Genomic DNA, 20,868 nt, shown 5'->3' on the forward strand with positions numbered 1-20,868 from the left:
GCGATAAAACCCAGCATCTAGAAAGATTATTGCTAAATATATATACTGGTACGAATGTATAACGAAACTGTTGGAACATAAACGAATTGTTACCGTTAGAAAGTCAATGTGGGTTTGGTTTGTAGGAAATCTGTAAAGTCTTCTATCAATTTGCATAATAAAAAAAAGATAGGTGTATGTTACTTTTTCGGAGGAAAAGTACGAAGTAAATTGGGAGGGTTAACCTTAAAAACCAAAAGAGAACATTATAACAATCGGGTAATGAATAGTCCAAAAATAGAACTTGTTTAATATGAATTTGCAGTCATTTGTAAAAGGTGGAAGAAAATAAAAAGTTAATTACACCATACGAAAAAACGAAGGAGGAAATATTTTTGTTTAGAGGTACGCTTTATTTTTTTCTAAAGATTTTTTTTTTTACATTACAAACCATTGAAAGGATTTAGGATTCGCGATTTAGTGATTTGTAACAGCAGAAGTTTTAAATTATTCAGCTGTAGGTATCAGTAAACAAAGAATTATATATTTATCTTTAATAAAAAAAATACAAAAAAACGCTAAAACGAAAAATGAAAAAAAAATGAAAAATAATAAAGCACAAAACAAAGAACAAATTACAACAAAACAAAACAAACGAAGAACAAAACAAAGCAAAAAAAACATAAAAAAACAACAAAAACAAAACAAAACAAACGAAGAACAAAACAAAACAAAACAAACGAAGAACAAAACAAAGCAAAAGAAACGAAGAACAAAACAAAGCAAAAAAACATAAAAAAACAACAAAACTAAAAACAACGAAAAACAAAAGAAACAACCTCCCACCACCTCCAAAAAAATGAAATAACTATCACAACAAACAACACCAAACAAAACAATGAATCGCAAATTCTCATTGGGATGTAAAATATTTTGCACAAAAATCAGACAAGCACTTAACACATATTATTCGATAGATTCCTTATCCAATAATGGTAATCTGACATTTTTGCATTATAAAAATTATACAAAGTGCACGGAATAATTTTATTCATCATATTTTTCAGCTGATTTCTTTAATTCTATCAATATTTAGTACGTTATACATAAAATAATATTTCTATCTTCGTTGTTTGTGAGCGCCTTTTGTAACGTCATCAAGTTTACTATTTGTTGTTAAAAAGTCCAATGTTGTCGTAAAGTATTTACCACTTGTTTTTTCTTGAGCAGTAACATTGATTTCCGTATCGCTGAAGTCATATTTACATATAATGCTTCTGTTAGTTACTCCATCATATTTTGGCAATAAAACTTTTAAGCATCCAAGTTGAACACAACCTTTGTCTGTACAGTAGTCTACTTTCTTTTCATCGCTAGCGTAAAATCTTAAACTTGCGGATGTTTGTTGCTTTGTTACTGGCAAGTAATTTAAATTAATTTTTTCGCCGTAGTGTAATTCTTGGTTTATTGTTACTATTGGGCAAAAAACCTCGTCACACCACACTTTACCTTCACTATCAGTGTATTTAAATTTTGGCGGATGCACATTTTCTTGAAACACAGACGATGTACAAATCCCGTACGTTTTTGCACTCCTTCGTGTTTGGATGCATTCTGGATTCCATCCAAATAACACAGCACCTTTAACTACAGCAGTTTCTGCATCTTTCGGTGCATAAACATCAGTAATCTGCAAATCTTTTATTGCTTGCCGAAGTATTCCGGAATTTGAGAAACCACCAACCATGATGATAAAATCAATGTCACTGCAATCAGATTGTACCATCAACTCTTTAACATATTCTTTTACTTTTTCAGCAACATCGTTAATGAATTCAATTATAGCATGCACAGGTATTTTCAAAGATGAACGTCTTATAAAAGCACCACGTCCTCTTTCTCTCACCCTATCGTCTTCCGCAATAGAGATACCAACAATTTCAAAATAACTTTGAACGAAAGGATCAGTCAAAAATATAGTGTCATATTCCTTGTCTACATTTAGGTTTCTCTTGATATCTTCAAAGTCTCTCATAATTTTCAGCCAGTGTTCTGAATATTCTCTCCTGATTTTATTAACTACAGCAGTTGTGAAAATATCTTCAAGGTATTTTTCAAATAATTTATTAACCGCAGTGCCACCCCATGATCCACCAGATGGCCTGTGTAGTGACTTTAATGTTTTATGGTCAATAATTTGATGAAGAGTAGCATCGATGGTCCCACCTAAAATAGATGAATATAAGTATGATTTTACAAATCCAAATTGATAATGCATTTACACTTGAGCTAATGAATCCGGATTCATCAGTGAAGTTGATAAAAATAGAAATCTATGCAGATCGCGCTTACACTCGATATTGCAAAATCTATATGGATTCTGCATGAGTGCGATGAAAAATAAATTCGGAAAAGTTCTTTAAAATAAAAAACTAGTTCGTTGAAATGTTTATAATTGCTTAAATATGGATAAACTTTCTAATGTAAATGAAAAGATGGTGCATTTTTCAGCTTTCTGTGGAAGGTTCACTTTATCTAATCTCAGGTGACCCTATAAAAAATTGTGCAGAAAATAAAGACATCGTATTTGCAGCTTTAGGTCTAGATGTGTTTGCGCATATCGACAAAAAACATATCCTACAGTTAATAATAAATTACGTCAAAGGACGCATTCTAACATCACAGGAGGTGGAGCGGAGAGTCATAGTTTTTCTAAACGATCTTAGGCCAGAAAATCGACTTAACCCTACGAGTAAGCATACCGAAGCTCGATAGCATTTTTGTTTAACATTTTTATAGATTTTTCTGGTTTGTCGGATTCTAAAGAAAATGTAAAGTCATTGGTCCTTTGAAATTGCGTCCGGAACAGATTTTAGTTTTGCAAATATGTAACATCAAATATGTAACATAAATCAAAAAAGAAACATAAATCAATAATTTTCGCTTTGGCCAAAATGAAGCCGTTGGATTGAACAGCATATAATACATAGAAACTCGATTTTTATGCGTTTCACACAAAAGTGGCATCTGCAATTTTTCACTTTCGAACCCTGTTATATTGATTTTTACTTTGACCTGTAACTACTAATAGAAGTATTAGTATTTTTTTCTTAATTAAGCGTTTGTGCACCATAATATTTTATGAATTATTATGATAAAGTTATCGCTCCGTTAACCTAAGCTTATAGAGAACACATCAGAAATAACTTTCCGGTCTGCGAGAAAATGGTAGAAGATATACGAATTTATAACGGCTCGAATGCAGTGTAATAAACACGTCCTCACAACCGTTTTTGTGAAGGAAACCTGATCAGCTTTTTCAAAACGCACAAAACACTTACCTCCATTGTCAAGCACAAGATATTTTTTGCCTATTTGAGATGACATCTCTTTCGGGATAATACTGACTTCTTCACTTTGGCAATGCATGGATGCACATTCTGGCTCCAAACCAATAAGTAGACTTCGAGATGGTATTCCTGCCTAAATATATGACAATTATTGAGATACACTCAGAGCGTTTGTAATATTTTAAATGAATATTAAAACTATATCAATATAATTTTATGCCTGACTTGCAAAATTTTTCTGATATTAAAATTTATATTGTATTACACCAAGTATTTTATCAAAGTCAAAGAAACCAACAACCAAAAAGCTGATAATATCACAATTCTTTGAATAGATGCCCTTTTTTTACACGCCCCCACTTAAATGAACGCCCCTTTTCAATGTTGGCAAGTATTTAAAAGACAAATTTGGTTTAGAAAACTTTATTTTAATTTTTTATTAACATGTCAGTAAATTTTTAATCTATACAGGTTATACACTTTGAACTACAGTATCATCTACATTTTACTGGTTACAAAATCCTTTACCTTTGCAGCTGCTTCTCTCATAAACTGTTTTGCAGAGTTTGACCAAATTGCTGGAATGGTTAACACCCATCTTACATTTTGTATATTGATGTTACAACCCTGGTATCTGTCATTTATATGACGTAGAAAGTGGTCTTTGAGATACTTGATGGAAGCACTAAATACGTCAATTGCTTTCATTGTTTTCCCGTTATGCGCCTGTATCTCCAGATTTCTTTCTATTCTCTACAAAAAAAACGTTTGCACCAGTCTTAAACTCTCCGGTAATGAAGATTGAATTCTTAGATAAGATCCTCAACACTGTTAGCTCTCGTTTTAAGGTGTCATGCCTCTCAGAGCGTTAGATATTGGCTGGCACTCACTGCTATCTCTTTACCCTATTCACACCAAATAGTTTTTTGGGGGCAGGTGGCGAAGGGAGGGAGGGGGGATTAAAGGAGAGGCGAATTGCGCTACGGTACGGCTGCTAAACAACAGTTCATGATGAACGTTAGTTTTAAAGACCCACTTGCCTGGATTGGTCTGCGCCATTACGTTTTATGTTTATTCTTTTTAAGATATTGAATATATTCGTAGAGAGTTTACAGAACCACAGAACAGAAGACCCAGAAGATAAATCAGTCTGTTGTAACTACCAGATTTGTTTACATCTGCGTGAGTGCTGAGTTATTTATAGTTGAGCATTTGCTGAACGAGTGGCTGAATTAAAAGAAGTTGAAAAATGTTTCTCTTTATTGCAATGGTCACGGCTCAATACACAATAATTAAACAAGAAAAAGTTGAAGAAGAAATAGATCAAAATAGGAAAGATGTTCAACAAAATTTGAAAAACATATTTTTATTATTTTATTTTGTAGAACTTATTGAACAAACTTGTGAGTGAAGTTAAAAAAAATATAGAGTCAGCCACCATATCGCGGCATACGATATCGATTTGTTGTTGAATGTTTCCGTTCTGTATATTTATTCAAATTTTGCACCAACTTTATCGTTCGAAGTAGTGGTATGGTGTGAAAAAGGGACTTAAACATGAAAAAAAATGTTGATGGTCATGACAGATTTCTTAAGTCTAAAACGTTTAAACGAATGTTATAAAATGCTGTTACTACTATAGTACGTAAAATATACTTCGTCATCTTGAGTTCTAATTTTTGACGTTTACTGGTAAATGCAAAACCTACTTATTTTCACCCCATACAGTCATGCAAAGTCTGTAAAAATGTTGCTAATAAGATACATTGATACTTTTATCTATTTGTTATTATAGTAGATATCTTAGTAGATTTTAAGATTTAGAAATTTATAAATCCTTATAAGCTAGGCATATTGTAGAAATTCCTAACACAAACAGGTAACCTAAAAAGTGAAAAATTAATTGAATGGCGTCATTTTGATGACAAATGACGTCACACATGACGTCATTAAATAAAAATAGAATAAAAAGGCTGTTTTCCTAAATTTTATATTAAAAAATCATATAACCAATTCAACATCTTACAACACTCATACATGTATGTCAGCGCTTTTCAAAGTTTCAAAAACGTTACACTTGTCGCAAAATACACAACCCGCAGAGTATAAATAAACCAGCATATATAAGCCTAAATAAAAGTTAGAAAACGACACAAAGTTTCAGCACTCAATTACATGTTGAACAAAAGTTATGATCGGTCAAAAAGACCGCGTGCACTTTATTGACAGTGCAGTTATAAAACGTTTTACCTGGTCATAGAGGTGCATTTTGAACTGTTTGAAGAAATAACAACTTTCATATTCCTGATCAAAAACATCATTTTCTGCATTTCTCCCAAACGATTTGAACGATTTGTCAGCTAAGAACAATATGCTTGTGGGAGTTTTAGTTTGGTTTGACGCCCATTCGTCGTTAACAAAAACTTTCTCTTTGTCATCTAGAAACGAATATGCGTAGCCACTGTAAGCTGTACCGAAGTCAATAGCACAGACCATTAACGTCTCAATGTTGCCAGACCAACTTGCCATTTTTCCTTAATGAGTAGAAAGCGATAGTTGTTCTCTTCTCACAGCCAACACATTTTACAAAAAAAAAAAGCTTAGAGTGATATAATGAGGACCAGAGCTTTTTCAAGTTTATTTACAGAAGTTAATTATTGATATATTATTATTTTCATTGTAAAGAAAATCTTTACTATACCAACGATTACTTTCGTTTTATTTTTATCTGGTCAGTATTGTCAACGATTTTTGTTTTTGTTTTTTAACCTCAAAACTCTTGTGTGTGCGTACAATGCAAACATGTCTGAAGTTCCAGTCATATGACTCAAATTAGACGGAGAAAAGAAAGATTACATATTCAAGTTTGGGAAAGGAAATTTAAACAGATTTTCAGATAACTGAGGTAAGTAGCTAACAAATTAAAAAGATAATATACTTGTAACACCATGCTATCAAATATTTTCCATAGGATAGTTTTACAAGTATATTATATAAAATCTACATAAATATTTAATCTACACGAAATATATACTACATTTTATTTTTATATTTTATAACAGTTTAAACACGTTGAAAGAGACTTCGTTTAATTCGATTGTTCCAAATGAAATTCATCAAGAACTACATTATATTTTTAAAGATATTATTTCGGTTTGTCTGTTCAGTATTCATATTACTGTGGAAAGTTTATCATTTCTTGAACATGATAGTTTAGTAGGCGACGTTTCGGGAGATCCTTCTCCCATCATTGGGCAAAGTAAAATGATGTTAAGCATGTATTTATATAATTGTAGAGGATCGAAATTCATAAATCAACAGTGTAGCACGTAACAAACACATCTCGTATCAACTTCCTGAGATTTGGTTACTAGCCCTACAAAAGAAGTAGTTACCTAGGCAGCGTTTACATGGAGCCCGTAATGAGTTCAAACCGGTTTGACTTTCACCCCGGTTTGAAATAGCCCTTCTGTTTACATGAACAATTTCGGTACGGCTTGGCGAAGTAATAAAATTCGTCAAATCTTTTTTCTAGTTCCAGTCTTTTCCGCGCGTATTTTTAGGATTATTTTCAAGATGGCGACGAGCAAGACATATGCTATGAAAAACTTCTCTATGCTTATATCATTTTTTTTAAGTTCGCTGGGTTCATTGGTTGCTGTGTTTACGAGAAATGTTGAATATCTACTATCACTTCGTAGGCAACAGCAACGACATCTGTTTAATGCTGTGGAAGATCACAATGCTGTGCTAAGAAAAATGCAGAATTTAAAACATAGGTAGGTTGCTTTTTGCTTCCCTGTCCTGTGCTTTACTAGCTTAATATCCAGAAAGAAAAATTATTGTCTTTACGACTGAAGTTTTTTTTATTTAGGGTAAACAAAAGACGAAAAAGAAGAAGATGGATCAACCCAGGACGTACTGATCTTTGGTGGCAAAATTTATACTCTGGAGCGTTGCTGGAACAGGAATGGTGTCAGAACTTAAGAATGGACTACCCTACATTTATGAATTTAGTTGATAAAATCCGTGTAGAAGTTGAACCGGCACACAATTCATTTCGAATAGACACTCTTTCTGCTGAGAAAAGAACAGCAATGGTCCTATATTACTTGAAGGATCAAGGCTCTTTACGGATGACGTGTAATACATTTGGTGTATCATTAGCCACTCTTTCCAAGTCGTTAAGATCAGTGTGTGGGGCAATTAATGATATTCTTGGTCCAGAGTTAATAAAATTTCCTCGTACAGAGGCTGAACTGAAACATGCTGCAACGCTCTTCGAAAGCAAGTTTGGATTCCCTCAAGCCATCGGTTGTGTTGATGGCACTCATATTCCTATAAAAAGGCCAACTGAAAATGCACAGGAATACTTCTGCTACAAGATGAAGTACTCACTGAATTGTCAAGCTATCTGTGACGAGAAAGGATGCTTTATCGATGTGGAGGTAAAGTGGCCTGGTAGTGTACACGATGCAAGGGTTTTTGCTAACAGTTCAGTTAGCAAAATGTTGGTGAACAACCGTCTTCCACCTTGTTTACAGGAATTATTGCCTGGGTATACACCGGTACCGCCATTACTAATTGGAGACCCAGCATACCCATTGTTGCCTAATGTTATGAAAGAATTTAATTCATGTAGCAGTTCAAAAGAATTGATTTTTAATAACCATTTACGTCGTGCCAGAAATCAAATTGAATGTGCCTTTGGACGGTTAAAAGCAAGATGGAGAATTTTAAATCGATGTCTCGATGTTGAATTGGATTTTGCAATGAATATCATTTACTCTTGTTTTGTTCTTCACAATTATTGTGAAATAAATAAAGTTGATGTGCATCCTGACTTGCTCCAAGTACAAATGATGAACGAAGAACGATGTCAAAATTGTGAACATCATAACCAAGTTTATCGGCTATACACGTACAACTCACATCGAGGAAAAGCTGTCAGAGATTCTGTGATGGAATACTTGCACGATAAAATGGAAAATTAAACTATGAACATTTGTTTTTAACTTGTATTATATTGTATTTTTTATAGATAGAAATGTTTGTGAACAACCGTCTTTTTAACTTGTATTATATTGTATTTTTTATAGATATTTTAGTCACTAAATGATGTTTTATTTTTTATTGTATCCAAACACTCACAAATATTGATGCAATGTTTTTTCTGACCAGGTGTTTTTAAAATGTGCTTTAAATGGCTTAAGCTTGAAGGCCTCTCTCTGCGGTTTGCTACATGTCGCACTTTGCAACGTCATTTTTGTTACTATTTCCAGTCTTCTTGTTTTTACGCGACCCGTTGAAAAAAGGCAAAGAAATTGCTCTTGTTGACGTAAAAACAGACATAATTAAGTTGCAAACATTTTTTTGTATTCGCCAAATTAATTACTCGCCAAAATTTAGTCACTTAAGGTATATTATAAAGCTTAAAAAGTTGGCTAACAAGTCTTTTCGTTCTCAAGATAAAAAACGAATTGTTTAAATTTTTTTTAAATATATATATAAAGCTTTTTCTACAAATATATACAAAGATAATATAATAACTATGAAAAAGTCTAAATAATAAAAATAATGTTTTAAAATATATATATAAAGTGTTTTCAACATTTTTTTTAAAAATATATCAAGCTTTTTATACAAATATGTACAAAAAATATTACAAAAAATATATACAATAACTAAAGTCTATTTTTCTTCAGTTCTCCTTGGTGTTTGAGGTGGAGACATAAACGGTTGTTGATATTGTGGTGCGTGATGACCTTGATTGTAATAAGGATATGGAGGATGAGGAGCTGGTTGTGCTTGAGATTGTAAAAATGCATTGGCCAAAAGTCCTAGGCCGTCCTTTATTCCATTTCCAATAGAATTTATTGATTCGGTCATTGCTTTTATTGCCTGCTCTGTCCCTTCCAGTGATTTTCGCAACAATTCAGTGTTTTGACGTTTTATCTCTAGCTCTTCCCGTGTTAAGTCAACTAACACCATATCTCGTTGATGCGCAGATAATTTTTTTTGCATGTTTTTATATTTTCCTTTATCCTCCGGTATTACACGTGCTTCCTCTGGTGCTTCACGTCCCTCCTCCGGTATCACAGGTGCTTCCGACTCCTCATCCTCCGAAACGATGTTGTCTTCTTCAATATTCAGTGAAACTTTACCTTGCATCTATCTCCGAAAATAAAAATATTAATTACAGTAATTAACTGTAATTATCAGCTCGTTTCTGATTGGTTAATTTTTTATGAGTTTCGATCCTCTGCAATTATTTAAATACATGCTCAACATCATTTTACTTTTCCCGATGATGGGAGAAGGATCTCCCGAAACGTCGGCTACTATACTATCATGTTCAAGAAATGATAAACTTTCTACAGTAACTACATTATACTTTGGCTGTTAACTAAAAAACCTTATGAACCATGATTGAAATTGAACACTAACCACCGAGTATACCAAATACAGTCGACTCTTCCTAATTCGAATTCCCACAAGGAAAATTTTGTTCGAATTATGGAGAGATTCGAATTATAGAAAGTCTCTGTAATTCGAACTTTCAGCTTCAAATAGTGATAATTCGAATCGCAGAGAGAATTTACGTTAATTTTAAAATCAAGAAAACATAATTCAAGTTTCATTCAATCTTTATTGTTATAGGTTACACAAAAAAGAAACTCTATTTGAAAAACTGTTGAATATATGGAAAAAAACGTTCAAAAGAAAATTTTCGAATTTGTCAAAGCCCTTTTTCACTCTAAAATTCGAATTAGGGAGAGAATCGTGCCGACAGGACTGAAAAAACTATTCGAATTATAGAAAGTTTTTTATAAGAGTTTTTTAAGGAAAATCGACGGTGACTGAGCACTTGTTCGAATTATAGAAATTCGAATCAGAGTCAACTGTAGAATGAATTATGCTCGTTGATTTGATAAACTAGTTTTCGTACTCTTTTCTCGAAAAATTTGCTTTTTTTGTTTTTTAGTTCTCGTATATGACCCGATATTGCTTACTTGTCATCATGATCGTGTTTGTTGTTTACCTATTTAGGAAGACCAAAATCACGTGTTTGCTTGCCGGAAACTATTCTGTTTTTATTTTTTTGTTTGCTTGTTTTTTTTTATTTTGTTTTTTTCGCTACTCCAGGTTAGCTATTGCTTAATGCTTGCTTCGTTTTTGAATGATATAAACTTTTCGTTGCCTCACTTAGGCGATATCTCGCCATGTTTCAGAAAACCTTAAAAAATTGTGTCCATATTAGGAGCGAGCCAGATGGAATTTTTAAAACGAAAACACCAGCAAGGCTAACCGTGTCATTTTTGCGCACGAATAAAATTATTTTTTTTGCAGAAAGCACTCCTTTGTCAATTTTTATAATCTTATTTGATAAAATATTAGTGAAAATAATATTATGCATGGAGAACAATAAATATATAAAAACACTCCAGATGGATAACATTATCATAAAATTTCATTGTCATGTTTTTATTATTTTAACAAAATAATTAATATTTGTCAGCACTCTTATGGATTACATTTTTTTGAAGAATCTTTGTAACTTAAATTTACTTTACGTACGAACGCACGTATGAACATACAGAAAATATCAGCCCGCCTAACCGAGCCAGCCCTATTAATCGCCTCATATAATCAGCTTTTTCATAGTAAAAAACAGTGTAATACGATAATCTGGAAACATTTTTTCTTTCTGTTCAACATGATAGCTGGTCAATTTTTTTCATTTTTTTCTTGTTGTTATATATCCGCCATTTATGTTTACATTTTGTTCTATGCTATTGCTTATACTTTAAAACCATGTGTTTGTGTTTTCCGCGTATATCTTTATGAGATTTGTACATGTGATCTTATTATAAAGATGGCGGTCTAAGAAGTGTTATATACATTTTCTGTCTGTCTGTTTTTCCCCATCTTTCTGGAGTTATAATAAGTGGCGACGAGGATATATTACCGAAATGGCTACCTACGGAAAAATTGGAGAGTTTGATCCGGCAACGGAACTCTGGAACAATTACATCGAGAGAGTGAATCAGTTCTACATAGCAAATGACATTGCAGATGCCACCAAGAAGAGAGCAATCCTGCTGAGCTCATGTGGAGCCAAAGCCTACCAGCTGTTGAGAGGTTTGTCAAATAACGATCCTGCTTCCAAATCTTATGACCAGCTAGTACAATTAATGAAAGATCATTTATATCCCACTCCCAATTCGATAGCTGAGAGATTCAGATTCAACACTCGTGATAGGCAACCTTCTGAAACAATTTCCCAGTACTTGGCAGTTTTGCGTCGACTCAGTGAACATTGTGAGTATGGAGAAACACTGGACGACATGTTAAGAGATAGACTTGTTTGTGGCATTAAGGAGGAAAAAATACAACAAAAGCTCCTGAGTGAGAAAGACCTCACCTTAGCCAAAGCCCTACGAATTGCATGTTCTATGGAATCAGCAGCAAGCTACTCCAAAAGCATTCTCCAACATCAAGCGACAGGCAACATTTCAGAGAGTGTCCACGCTTTGGAGAGAGCCCGAGACAACCCAGGGAGGGATTGCTATCGATGTGGAGGGACAAAACATACAGCAGAGGCATGTCCATTCAAGGATGCTGAATGTTATTATTGCCACAAAAAAGGACACACCGTTAAAAAATGTCGTCAAAAGAAACGAAATGATGAGAAATCCAGACCACCCCGGAAACCAATAAACCAACTGGAGTCCGAACATGAAGGAAATGTTTACAACGAAACTGTTGAACAGTCCGATATGTTTAACCTGTATAAATTAGAAGGGAGCAGAGTTGAACCGCTTTTTGTAAATGTCAGTATTGAAGGAAAAACCATCAAGATGGAGGTCGATACCGGTGCATCGATGTCGGTGATAAGTGAAAAAACATTACGGAAATGCATTCCAGAGTTGACCATCCAGCCTAGTAACTTAAAGTTAAAAACTTTTACAGGGGAAATCATAACACCCTTGGGATCAGCTGCTGTAAACGTTGAACACCAAAAACAGAAATACACACTGTCATTGACTATCGTACCCGGGGAATCTCCTTCATTGTTAGGTCGAGATTGGCTAAAAGTAATCAAGTTAGATTGGCCCAGTTTGTTCCAGGTCAAGCATTCTAGCAATACCAATCTACAACAAATATTAGTACAGCATGCCGCCGTGTTTACGGAAAGTATGGGATTGCTGAAGGACTTTAGAGTCCATATTCCTGTGGACTCCTCTGTCGCACCAAAGTTTTGCAAAGCACGACCAGTCCCGTATGCCTTAAAAGACAGGATCGACACTGAACTTGATAGACTTGTACAAGATGGCATATATGAACCAGTTGAATATTCAAGATGGGCAGCCCCTATCGTACCGGTAAAGAAAGAGGACGGTACTATCAGAATATGCGGCGATTACAAACAGACAATAAACCAGGCTGCACCTTGTGACTCTTATCCAATTCCGCGAACTGAAGATCTTTTCGCCTCAATGTCAGGGGGTGAAAAGTTCACAAAGCTGGATTTGAGTCATGCATACCAGCAATTGGAGTTGGACGAGGAAACAAGAGAATACCTCACAATCAACACACACCGTGGCTTGTACCGCCCCACAAGACTTCAGTATGGAGTACATTCCGCCACCGGCATTTTTCAGAGGGAAATGGATAGGCGACTCCGCCATATACCACGTACCAAAGTGCGAGTAGACGATATTTTAATATCTGGTAAGGATGATGAGGAACATTTGAGAAATTTATCGTCAGTCCTGCAAGTGATTGAAAGCTCTGGATTGCGACTGAAGGAAGTCAAATGCGTATTTCTAGCAGAAGAGGTGACTTATCTGGGTTACAACATTACCAAGGAAGGAATATCGCCTTCACCAGAGAAGGTCAAAGCTATAAGGAATGCAGCCCCTCCAGAGAATGTTACACAGTTAAAGGCTTATCTCGGAATGCTCAACTATTATAATCGTTATCTACCAAACCTTTCTGCAATGATTGAACCACTGCATCGTCTGCTGAGGAAGGGGACAACCTTTCACTGGAAAACCGAACAAGAAAAAGCGTTTACCGAATCGAAAGCTCTACTATATAAAGCACCGTTGCTGACGCATTTTGACCCCCAACGTTCGATCCTTGTGTCCTGTGACGCCTCTCCTTATGGGATAGGTGCTGTTCTCGCCCATGTAATGGATGATGGTTCCGAGAAGCCCGTATGTTATATTTCACGGACTCTTTCTCCAGCAGAGAGGAATTATGCCCACATTGAGAAAGAGGGTTTAGCCATAGTATTCGCAGTCAAAAAGCTTCATCAATATCTTTATGGACAGTCTTTCAGAATTATAACTGATCACAAACCTCTTTTGGGACTATTCGGACAAAACAAACCAATTCCACCGCTTGCAGCTGCTCGTGTTCAGAGATGGGCCCTCCTGCTGTCTGCTTATAGCTACGTCTTGGAGTACAAACCAGGTGTCAATCACGCCAACGCTGACTGTCTAAGCCGCCTTCCACTTCAAGCAGACAGTTCTGATTACTCGAACAATGAAAGTGCAATTCACATGATGGACCTAGTGCAAGCACCACTAACCTCCGCTGATGTTAAGCTACATACAAGTCGTGACCCAGTCCTGAGCAAAGTGTTGGACTTGATATCCAACGGTTGGAAAGTAAACCGAGAAATAGAATTACAACCGTACTTTTCAAGGAAGGATCAACTCAGCATCGACAACCAATGCTTGCTGTGGGGTTCTCGTGTCATTATACCAAGCTCGTTACGACCACAACTGCTTGGACAACTTCACCAGTCTCACCCAGGGATCACTCGCATGAAAAGTTTGTCGAGAAGTTTTGTGTGGTGGCCAAAGATGGATTCTGAGATTGAGTTAACCGTCAAAAATTGCAAAACCTGTGAAATCCACCAAAAAATGCCAGCTGCAGCACCAATACATTCCTGGGAATACCCAAGCCAACCCTGGGAGCGGATCCACATGGATTATGCGGGACCGTTTTTGAACAAAATGTTTTTGATAGTTGTTGATGCTTTTTCAAAATGGGTGGAAGTAATAGTCATGAATAGCTACACCTCCACTGCGACTATTGAGCAACTGCGCAAAATCTTTGCCACGCATGGCCTGCCTGGAGTTTGTGTTAGTGATAATGGACCGTGTTTCGCAAGCACTGAATTTGAGCAATTTATGAAACGAAATAACATCAGACACATTTTTTCTGCACCATACCATCCTGCTTCAAATGGACAAGCAGAGAGAACCGTCCAAACTGTGAAAAACAGTCTTAAAAAGATAGAATCGAATGGTCAATCCATTGAGACCAGAGTAAGCCGTTTGCTGTTCACGTACCGCATCACACCACACACCACCACGGGCAGGTCACCTGCAGAACTACTGTTCAATCGTCAATTAAGGAGTGCCCTCCATTTCGTTAAACCAGATCTGAAACAGACAGTCAAGGGGAAACAGATGGATTCTGAGAATCGAAGTCATCGATTGAAACCGCTGCGGCAATTTCTAGACCAAGAGGAGGTACTGATTAGAAATTTTGGTCAAGGACCACGGTGGGTGAGAGGAAACATTTCGAGAAAGAGAGGACCTGTGACATACGATGTTGAAGTGGGAGAGAAAATCGTTCAACGCCACATCGATCAAATGCGAGCTGCAACCGGCGAGAGATTAGCTGATTCAGCAATGGTAGAGACAGACCCACCTCTGGCTGTGCTACCACAGTTTGAACCGTCAGAAGTTGACGAAACCGTTACTGAAATCGAGCCAAGGGTCCAGTTACCTGTTCCTGAGACATCTGAGCCGTTTGAAGACGTTGCAGAAGATGTGAACAAGGACACCAATTCTCGACCTGAACGATCTCGCCGTTTACCAAAGCATTTCGAGGACTATGACTTGAACCGCATTGTATACGTTTAAACTGTGGACTATTGGTGGAGGATTGTTATATATCCGCCATTTATGTTTACATTTTGTTCTATGCTATTGCTTATACTTTAAAACCATGTGTTTGTGTTTTCCGCGTATATCTTTATGAGATTTGTACATGTGATCTTATTATAAAGATGGCGGTCTAAGAAGTGTTATATACATTTTCTGTCTGTCTGTTTTTCCCCATCTTTCTGGAGTTATAATACTTGTCATTTTTAAGACTTTATGAACGTCATTAGCATTGTGTTTCTCTGCATAATATGTTATGAAGATTTTTCTTAATACTTTAGACACAAAGATGTTATTTTACGCATGAATTTTACTGACGAGAAGAAAGGCTCGTATATCATACTAGTAATACTTTTTGTGCTTATTGTAAGGAGAAAAATGACAATGCACGCAGATACATACTTAAAAGATATAAGTAGTTCCATAGAAATAAGTTCCACATTGATTCAAAAGGCTATTCAAAGCTTGTCTCACGATCCCAATAAATTCCTAACTGAAGCAAAGACGTGTTACACCTATGTATGCAAAAGTGAAGAGATGCTTCTCCAATGTATTCTATCAAATGATGCCAACTGGTTGAAACATTATGATACAGAAGAGAGGTAAGACAAATTAGTGGCTCGATTTCTTACTGTTTTTCAGTAACATTTCTTTCGTAACAATGCCAAAATAATTCTACCAGTTTAATTTTAGTTACAAGTTTAGGCATGAACGTGATAATAATGATAGAAAATCAACATCGTTTCCAGGTGCTCTTACCTACAGCAACTGGAATAAGTTTGATAATTTTTTTTCAACTTTACTAGATTCAACGAGAAAGACTTAATTGGGACCCTGATAAGTGGGACATTCATTAAGTGTTGACCCAATTTTTTTTGGTTCTATCAACCAAATGATTTGCGTAAGAGGGACCTTTAAAAAGTCAATTTATCAAGCCAATTCAAATTTTAGAGATATTTTTGAATATTTGTGGTTCCTCATGTTCTTGCCACTAGCTTACTAATACTTACCTAGTGAAAACATATTTATTTTTTTCTTTGGCTTGAGTAAAACACATAGTGCTGTAATGGAGCCTATAAAAGAGAACAATTAAAAACTTAACTTTATTAGTCTAGCTGGCGTAAGACATTTAGTTTTAAACACAACTTTTGATTTAGAGTTTTATTATCTATGTAAGTAGATATAAAGAGGAAACGAAACTTCCTGTTTTTAATTTTGGTTAGCTACTGTGCCATGTTTTGCAGTTATAACATCTTTCCTTTTCTGTACCCACGAGGGTGAAAAAATTACCACTACCAGTCCCTACAAAATATAGGGTTTAAGGGGCTACGAAACCTCTGAAGAATGGCGTGTAAGTCATTGCTGTTGCTTAGACTATCTTTGTGTAAAATAAACTTATATGTTTCTATGCAAATTTCAAAGGATATAGTCAGCTAGTTTAAAAGGTTTGAAGTTTATTTGATTAGAAAGTTTATGGATATCCAATATATGTAGGGAACTTTTCTGTCATTTTCTGTTATATTTAGATGTTCAATATCATATTTAAGATGATTTAAGTTGTTGTTTTTATCCTTAGTTATCGTAAAATTAGTTTAGATCAACTTTCGTGAAGTCACTAAAATCGTTTCGTACCCTGTTAACACTAATTTGAAGCTATGAACACATGCTGTATTATAAAGGCCATATATTGCAAAATTGAGTAATTGCAGGTTGATAGATAAGGTGTTGTAAGTTCGCATGCAAATTGTTCAAAAAAGTAAGGTTTTTGGAAACGGCCATTAAAACAGCCCGTGATCCAAAAATGGTTTCGAAATATTTTTTCAATTTTTTGATCATTTTAAAACCTTGTAATAAGTCCTGAGATGAAGTATCACAAATGCTAAATATCTACAGTTAATTTCACCTCAACTTCACCTATCCTGATTATCTGAGGTATATGAATTCTTTCCCTTCCTTGTTAACGTAAATATAGCAGTGCTAAAGAAGAACGTAAGTCTTCTTCAAGTAAAGTGGCGTTTTCGTAAAGAAAAATAGTGCCATAAATACTTTCCGACTTAAATCGAAGTTTAAGATGGAAACCTGCTTAAAAATATATATATAAAAGAAATTTTAGTCCAGTACCAAGAACATTCAACTGACAATACAATAGAAATGAGCATTTTTTGTCCAAAATGGACCGAAAACCTGAATTTTACTTCGTCTTGGTATAAAACTTCCAGGGATTGCTTCAGTGCTGGAGTACTATGATAAGGCCTACAAGATACTGACAGCGTATTTTTATTTAGAAAAAATTGTTAATTTAAAGTCAGCAATACTGAAACCTTTTATTGACAAAAGTATGCAACTCGAGAAATTTTTCTGTCATATCAAAGGAAGGCGTGTTACCAGTCATCTCTTAAAATCTCAAAAAACTCAAACTCCTAGCAACTTTCAGATTTTATGGCCAGCGAGAAACACTTTTTTACGGCACCCCGACACCATGGATCTTATCCACGGCAATCGAAATATACAATGTGTGTATTTTTTAAAAACCGCATAATATAATACATTCAAATGATACAGTTTGTTTTTAAATGCTTATAAATATTATAAAAAAATTAGGTTACCACTTTACTGTGAAATAAAAGGATATCGATATTGAAATTAGAAAAGAAGATTTAAGTAATAGTTACACACCTTAGGAATTCTACTCTATGAACATCAATGATAAGTGAACACATTTTATACATCTTTAATAGCGTATGAAAATTGCACCTCCATACCTTAAAATGGAAGCCCTGACACGGCTTTAGGTATGCTCAACATTTAAATCACTTGTTAGGTGAAGATACATTGATGATATTTTTATGCTGTGGAAACATAGAAAGGATAAACTTATTCGGTTTCTTTATCTTTTAAATAAGTGCAATTATACCATTAAATTCACACAATCATACTTATAAATCATACTTATAAGGTAAAGTATAAATTTTCTAGATGTTAATTCTAACACAACCATTACTGACCTACAAGTCACGCCTACGGATGACCAGAACTTACTGGCTGCGTCATACAGCGTTCCTCGTTCCACCAGAGGGTTAACCATATAGTCAAGATTTCAGGCTAATTTATGTTTGTTCAAAGAGCGATTTTTTTTACTGCGACACAATGAGAGACATTGAAAATATTTTACTCACGCTCCCATCGTGAGCTTTAAGAGGATAGGTCTACAATGGCTACACTGGATAAGGTCTTACCTTGCGGTAGTAAGTACTACAAAAAAGTATGACACTTTACAATTTAAATGTTAAACATTTAGCAGCGTTATTGTTCATGTATTTATGTATTAAACGTTTGCTCATTCATATTTAACACTTTGCAAAAGCTTGTCATTGAACAGCAGAAAGTGACAATAAAGGTTGATAAAGTAGCTAAAAAATTTGACGACATAGAAGAACGGTATACTTATTACCTTCTCGAAAAAACTCTTACGCTAAAAGTAGGCACAAAATATGTTTATTTATATACTTCCATTCTTATTCTATTTAGTATGACATATCTCGAGATGGCTGCAAAAAACACTGAGAACGAAATCGCTAAACTAAACGAAAAGTAAGTAAAGGGGTTGGATGCACGAGTCGAGAGTCATTTTTTTAGTCGATAGTATCAAATTCAATTTGGGTAAATTGACTAAAATATTTATTGTGTCATCACACATCTATGCAACAGGTCTCTGCGTCAACAAGAAATCATTTAGGAAAATTGCTTCAATTTTATGGCTGGATACAAAATTGTCGACTCAGAATTGTTGCTGAAAGTGGCGACACGAAGAATATTGTAGTAATAAGACCATTTTGTAATCAATTTGAAAGCTTCGATTAAAGTCTGAATTTTTTAATGTGTTTATTTTCTCAACACATCACATAATGTTGAAATCACTTACGCTTTGGTAAACGTTTTATTACATCTTGACTTAGAAATAATTCACTGGATCATGAAAATATACAACTGCGAAAGTATATCAATGAAGAACAAAAGAAAAAGGAATCTTTACAAAAAGTGTAAGATCCTTCATACCTAAAATAAATATATGTTTAAAATATTTGTTAAATGTTCTTTAAGAAGTAAACGTATATTGAATATATCAGTTAAGTTTACATTTTGTAGTTATGAAGCTTACAAGGAGTGGGAGAAAAAAGCAAGATTCAAGTAAGATTTTTTCATACTTTTGTATTTCCACAACGCGTAAACAAAAAATCCCTAAGTAATGAATCACCTATCAAAATTTGCAATCTACTTTACAAATGTTATCTTATTATTGTTTTAGCTACAACACATTGGCAAGAAGTTACAAAGAACTTCAAAGGTCACTCTTGACAAAAAATTCCAGGTTTTTGTACATTTCTCCCTTCTTTAAGGTTGTTCTCTATTCTTTAGGCATAGATTCTTTTCTCCATCATAGTATGGTTACTATTTGTGTTTAAAACAGGAAAGAAGATGTATGATTTTCCTTTGAAATTAGGCAAAAAACCACGTCATCAAAAACATTTAAACTCAAGTATCTTTCCTTTGTCAAAGGAAATGTGCTTAATGTTCTAAGCCCCAGATAAAATGTTAGAATATTGATATTAAAAGATTAACATTGTATATCTTGATGATTCACTCAAGGTATGTTTAAAATCTACAAATAAAAGTTATGGATATAACCAGCAACCTAAAAAGAATCAAATTCACCTTAATGCCGATTTTTGAATCAATTTTAGGTACAATTTACACGCAAGATCTTTTTGTGCAGGAATACAATACTTTAAGTGCAAAACGTTTCGCGAATGGGAAAATTTGCGACATTTTCGATATACTTTCTCGTTATTTTGAAGGACTGTGCGAAGATGAACTTTTGCGAATCGATGCTCATGAAAAATTTCACAACTTACCGCAAGTTCACCTTAAAGACTAAAAAGTAAGGCATAAAAGTGAGACTGAAAAAGACCATGGGTATCCGAAAATGTTTTTCCAAACATGGACTTTTGCGAATTAAAACGTTTTTTTTTTTTGTGCTCATAAACTTCACGTATTGATAACCCTTAACCCGATGCAAACTTTGACAAATTTGTCTAAAAAAAAAAGTTTCAGCCAGCCAAAATTTGAAACCTGATCATTCTTTTCTACATTGCAAATAACTCACGCATAGCGGCTTGAATTATTGAAAAAACGGTTCTGTAGTTTTCCTAGAGAGAGCTATATTTCATTCGATTTGATTTGAAATCAAGTAAGCTTTGTGTAACACTTGTTTTTTAGTAATGGTCCTACAAATTAGAATAATTCATAAAAATCCACAATGCATGACAACAGTGGAGCTTTGATGCGGCCACATGTTCATTCACAAAACGCTACGTCGCTATTGTGCTGATATTCTTTCTCTCTTTTGTGTGTCAATGCCCATTTTTGCCTTTTCGGTTTGACAAATACCAATACAATATAAATTGATTTGTATATCTATACCAAGATATATTACCCGTCAGTATAGACTGAGCTTTCGAGGTCAATACACTTACCGAGGGAAATATTTCTCGGAAGAGATAGATAAAACA

The 20,868-nt window shown here is 34.7% G+C and overlaps 3 protein-coding genes across 3 annotated transcripts; 2 read left to right on the top strand and 1 right to left on the bottom strand.

Moving 5' to 3' along the window:
- Positions 1 to 503: 503 nt before the first annotated feature.
- On the bottom strand, positions 504 to 5,930 carry LOC130613659 (heat shock 70 kDa protein 12A-like). The gene is made up of 4 exons (XM_057434976.1): positions 5,580 to 5,930; positions 3,858 to 4,082; positions 3,321 to 3,462; positions 504 to 2,205 (listed from the first exon to the last, which is right to left on the bottom strand). The coding sequence occupies exons 1-4, from the start codon at positions 5,856 to 5,858 to the stop codon at positions 1,100 to 1,102; spliced, it is 1,752 nt and encodes a 583-aa protein (XP_057290959.1). The 5' UTR covers positions 5,859 to 5,930; the 3' UTR covers positions 504 to 1,099.
- A 149-nt stretch (positions 5,931 to 6,079) lies between these two features.
- On the top strand, positions 6,080 to 15,566 carry LOC130613658 (uncharacterized protein K02A2.6-like). The gene is made up of 2 exons (XM_057434975.1): positions 6,080 to 6,234; positions 10,315 to 15,566. Exon 2 carries the CDS (start codon positions 11,303 to 11,305, stop codon positions 15,275 to 15,277), a length of 3,975 nt encoding a protein of 1,324 aa, XP_057290958.1. The 5' UTR covers positions 6,080 to 6,234; positions 10,315 to 11,302; the 3' UTR covers positions 15,278 to 15,566.
- LOC130613660 (putative nuclease HARBI1) lies at positions 6,836 to 8,445 on the top strand. The gene is made up of 2 exons (XM_057434977.1): positions 6,836 to 7,108; positions 7,204 to 8,445. The coding sequence occupies exons 1-2, from the start codon at positions 6,906 to 6,908 to the stop codon at positions 8,321 to 8,323; spliced, it is 1,323 nt and encodes a 440-aa protein (XP_057290960.1). The 5' UTR covers positions 6,836 to 6,905; the 3' UTR covers positions 8,324 to 8,445.
- Positions 15,567 to 20,868: the final 5,302 nt, after the last annotated feature.

The sequence above is a fragment of the Hydractinia symbiolongicarpus genome, chromosome 11 (genome assembly GCF_029227915.1).
Source record: "Hydractinia symbiolongicarpus strain clone_291-10 chromosome 11, HSymV2.1, whole genome shotgun sequence".
NCBI lineage: Eukaryota > Metazoa > Cnidaria > Hydrozoa > Anthoathecata > Hydractiniidae > Hydractinia > Hydractinia symbiolongicarpus.

What these genes read in the sequence shown, in the direction of transcription:
- LOC130613659 (XM_057434976.1), bottom strand. Translation starts at nt 5,858, where the DNA reads ATGGCAAGTTGGTCTGGCAACATTGAGACGTTAATGGTCTGTGCTATT. An exon ending in TGAGAGAAGCAGCTGCAAAG is followed by an intron (nt 3,463 to 3,857) that starts GTAAAGGATTTT and finishes TCATATATTTAG; the next exon opens with GCAGGAATACCATCTCGAAG. An exon ending in TCTTGTGCTTGACAATGGAG is followed by an intron (nt 2,206 to 3,320) that starts GTAAGTGTTTTG and finishes CATCTATTTTAG; the next exon opens with GTGGGACCATCGATGCTACT.
- LOC130613660 (XM_057434977.1), top strand. Translation starts at nt 6,906, where the DNA reads ATGGCGACGAGCAAGACATATGCTATGAAAAACTTCTCTATGCTTATA. An exon ending in ATGCAGAATTTAAAACATAG is followed by an intron (nt 7,109 to 7,203) that starts GTAGGTTGCTTT and finishes TTTTTTATTTAG; the next exon opens with GGTAAACAAAAGACGAAAAA.
- LOC130613658 (XM_057434975.1), top strand. Translation starts at nt 11,303, where the DNA reads ATGGCTACCTACGGAAAAATTGGAGAGTTTGATCCGGCAACGGAACTC.